The sequence below is a fragment of the Salvia miltiorrhiza genome, chromosome 3, assembly GCF_028751815.1.
Source record: "Salvia miltiorrhiza cultivar Shanhuang (shh) chromosome 3, IMPLAD_Smil_shh, whole genome shotgun sequence".
NCBI classification, from domain to species: Eukaryota; Viridiplantae; Streptophyta; class Magnoliopsida; order Lamiales; family Lamiaceae; genus Salvia; species Salvia miltiorrhiza.
Window position 1 is genome coordinate 16,715,394 of NC_080389.1, and position 3,433 is coordinate 16,718,826.

The 3,433-nt window shown below is 42.5% G+C and overlaps 1 protein-coding gene across 1 annotated transcript; it reads left to right on the forward strand.

Annotated features, from left to right (window-relative positions):
- Window positions 1-221: 221 nt before the first annotated feature.
- On the forward strand, window positions 222-3,433 carry LOC131017884 (putative disease resistance protein RGA3). The gene has a single exon (XM_057946617.1). It carries the CDS (start codon window positions 327-329, stop codon window positions 3,210-3,212), a length of 2,886 nt encoding a protein of 961 aa, XP_057802600.1. The 5' UTR covers window positions 222-326; the 3' UTR covers window positions 3,213-3,433.

Sequence of the window (3,433 nt, forward strand, 5' to 3'; positions counted from 1 at the left end):
GATTACCGGGTTAACCAATACCCAATTTTTTTAAAAAAATAATACCCGAAATTGAACCGATAATCAAAAAATTCAATTATTCGATACCCAAACTCGAGAATTTTGATTCAGTTAACGAATTATCCAAAACCCGAATCCTAATACCAATCATGTCCATAGTAGTTATTCTGAACAAAAAGTAGAGACACTTTTATGAAGAAAAAGAAAGCGCACTATCAAACTTGCGAATGATGACAAGACTATGAGTCAATAAAAAGTCTGTAAAGGCATCCATGATAATTATTGAGCATTTCAGTTGTCCCACAAACCGTTTATTGTAAATCTGAATGAACTCGGTGTTTCTTGAATATCAAATCATCATGGCTGATGCGATAATCTCATCAGTAGCAGAGCAGCTGATACAGATTGCTAAAGAGCATATTAAGAGCGAAATAAAATTGGTGAGAGGCGTGGAGAAGGAGCTTCGGAATCTCTCGGACAGTCTGAAGGGGCTGAGAAATGAGTTAGATGACGCTGAGAGGAGAAGATATGAGGACAAAGCAATCGGTAACTGGGTATTGAGGCTGGAAGAAACGTCTTACGAAATGGAGGACGTTTTGGAGGAGTGGTGCTACGCTCTTGTTCAACATACCATGGAAGTTGCCGCTACTCCTAAGCACAAGGTATTCCCCTCCCTCCTACCTTGTTGTTTATGCTTCAGGAATGTTGTTTTTCGTCGTGATATTGCCATGAAAGTCGAGTATCTGAAAGATAAACTCAATGAGACTCTTAAGGAGAAAAGCCAATTTCATTTTACCATTTCTCAACTTGCCGCTAATTGGAGGGTTCAATCTACTTCTCGATTCGACTCATCTGAACTCCAAGGTCGAAAGTATGATACGGCTATTGTAGTGAACAAAGTTGTTTTGGGCGAGGAATTAGGGTTTAGAATTGTATCGATAGTGGGGGCGGGTGGTCTTGGGAAGACGACTCTTGCTCAACTTGTTTATAATGATAATCGAGTAAAAGGTCGCTTTGATTTGAGAATCTGGGTGTGTGTCTCAGATCCCTTCGATGTGGCTAAAATAGCCCAAGGGATTATAGAGAGTATGGGAAAGGGAAGAATTAGCATTTCCAATCAATTGGAAGCCACACTTGAAAGATTGGTAGAATTGATTGCAGGTAAAAGAATTCTGTTGGTCCTGGATGATGTTTGGACAGAAGAATATGACAAGTGGGAGCCCTTGAAGAATGCTCTTAAATGTGGTGGAGCAAGCACCACAGTTTTGGTGACAACAAGAAATGAAAATGTTGCCAAAATCATGGGCACAATGGATCGTGACATCTATCGTCTAGGGCTCCTTTCAGAAGACGAATGTAGGCTGTTATTAGAGCACACAGCGCTCTCCGGAAGGAGCATGGAAGGGTTTGAGGATGTGAGTGAGAAAATAGCTCGTAAATGCAATGGTTTGCCCCTTGCTGCAAAGACTCTGGGAAGCCTCCTGCGTTTCAAGGACACGTTGGCCGAGTGGGAGAATGTATTGACGAGTCAAGTGTGGGAATTCAAAGAAGTGAAAGAGAAGCTTTTCCCACATCTTCTTTTGAGTTACAATGAACTATCCCCAATGCACAAGCGTTGCTTTTCTTATTGCTCTTTCTTCCCTAAAGATGAGAAGATTCGTGTGGAAGAAGTGATAAGAATATGGATGGCACTAGGTTATTTGAGCTCCAGTGCAGAGGGTGGCGGGGATAATTTAGAACTCATAGGGCAAGAGTGCTTCAAAAATTTAGCTAGGCGATTCCTAGTTCAAGAGTTTGAGGAAGATGGGCAGATAGAGTCCTTTAAGATACACGACATAGTGCATGAATTTGCTCAGTTTCTTAGGGATGCTAGCAGCAGAATGGAGGCCTCTGAAATAAAGACAACAACTTGCAAAGTTTGTATCCCATTTATAGCTCAGGCCAAAGCTTATCGGAGCTTGATTTTTGACAAAAGGTCTATCCCGAGTCTTTGTAACTGCCTCACAAACCTTAGAGTGTTAGGACTTTGGAATGATTTTCCAAGCGGAATAGAGAATTTAATTCACTTGAAGTGGTTGTCTATAGATCATTGTGTTTTATACAATGAAGATCTGGAGAACATTTGTAAGCTTTATTACTTGCAAACTCTTTTCCTAAGGTCTTGCAGCCTGAAAACAATTCCAAGACAAATCGGGAATCTGATTAAGTTGAGACACTTGGACTTGAGCAATAACCGAGAGCTGCTGGAGTTGCCAGAGAGCATATGCGCCTTGCCTGAACTGAGAACCTTGAATGTTGAGGGCTGCATTGATCTCTCCCAACTTCCTCAAGGGGTGGATAAGCTCATCAACCTCAAGCACCTCCACAATATGTATTCTGTGATGCAGTTACCTCAGAGTCTAGCAAGGTTAACCGGTCTTCGTGGATTGAGTGAATTCAATTGGGGAAGTGGTGGGAACAGGATGAGATTGCTGAACAAGTTAAACCTCCTTAGTGGATCTCTACAGCTCAAAATAAATTTGGGCACAGCTGAAATGGTGGAGGATGCCCGAGAAGCAGAGCTGAAGCAGAAGAAGCACGTTCAAGCACTCCGTATGGAGTTCTTGACTGAGACTGCGATATCATCATCTACCATCCAGATGGCTGAGGGTATAATGGACGCCCTTGAGCCACATCCAAACCTCAGACACCTCTCAATATTTTTCTACGACGGCACCAAATTCCCCGATTGGATTTCCTCTCCCTTCAACCAACTGAGGTCCATTGCGCTCACTAGTTTCAGAAACACGCCGTGTTTGCCACCTCTTGGAAAGTTGCCCTGCCTGGAGGAGATTGACGTCCGTGACATGTACAGATTGGTAACTCTGGGGCCACAGCTGTTGGGAACAGGGGATACGGACACTTCATCTCCTAACGCTGTTGCCTTCCCGAAATTGAAGAAACTGATAATCAAGGGATGTGAGAACTGGAGGGAGTGGGAAGACATAACCCCTGCCCAAGAGGAACACTTGATAATGCCTTGTCTTACTGAGTTGGCTATCAGATTCTGCTCCGAGTTGGCTGCGCTACCACATCGCCTTCTACATAAGGCGTCGTCGTTGGAGTTGTTGGATATTGCTGGTTCAGAGATGCTGATACAGCGCTACGGGGACATCAACGCTTCAGCCTGGAAATCCATATCTCACCATAATCCACGCCTTCGCCTGAGATAGTTCTTGTATTCTCCCTCTGTTTTTTTTGTTTTTTTCTTCGAATTCTAACTTGTTTTAGTAGATTTGTTCATCTCTCACGAGTTCAAATTGGCAGAACAGATTCTACTTTTGATTTTTGGGGATGTTATACTTTAGAGAATCCCCATTTGATTGCATGGAGTATTGTATATTTGTATGAACTTTCTTCATAGTAAGTCTAATATGTTTACATATATATATTA

Excerpts from the sequence above, each read along its gene's own strand:
- LOC131017884 (XM_057946617.1), top strand. The coding sequence starts at position 327 with ATGAACTCGGTGTTTCTTGAATATCAAATCATCATGGCTGATGCGATA.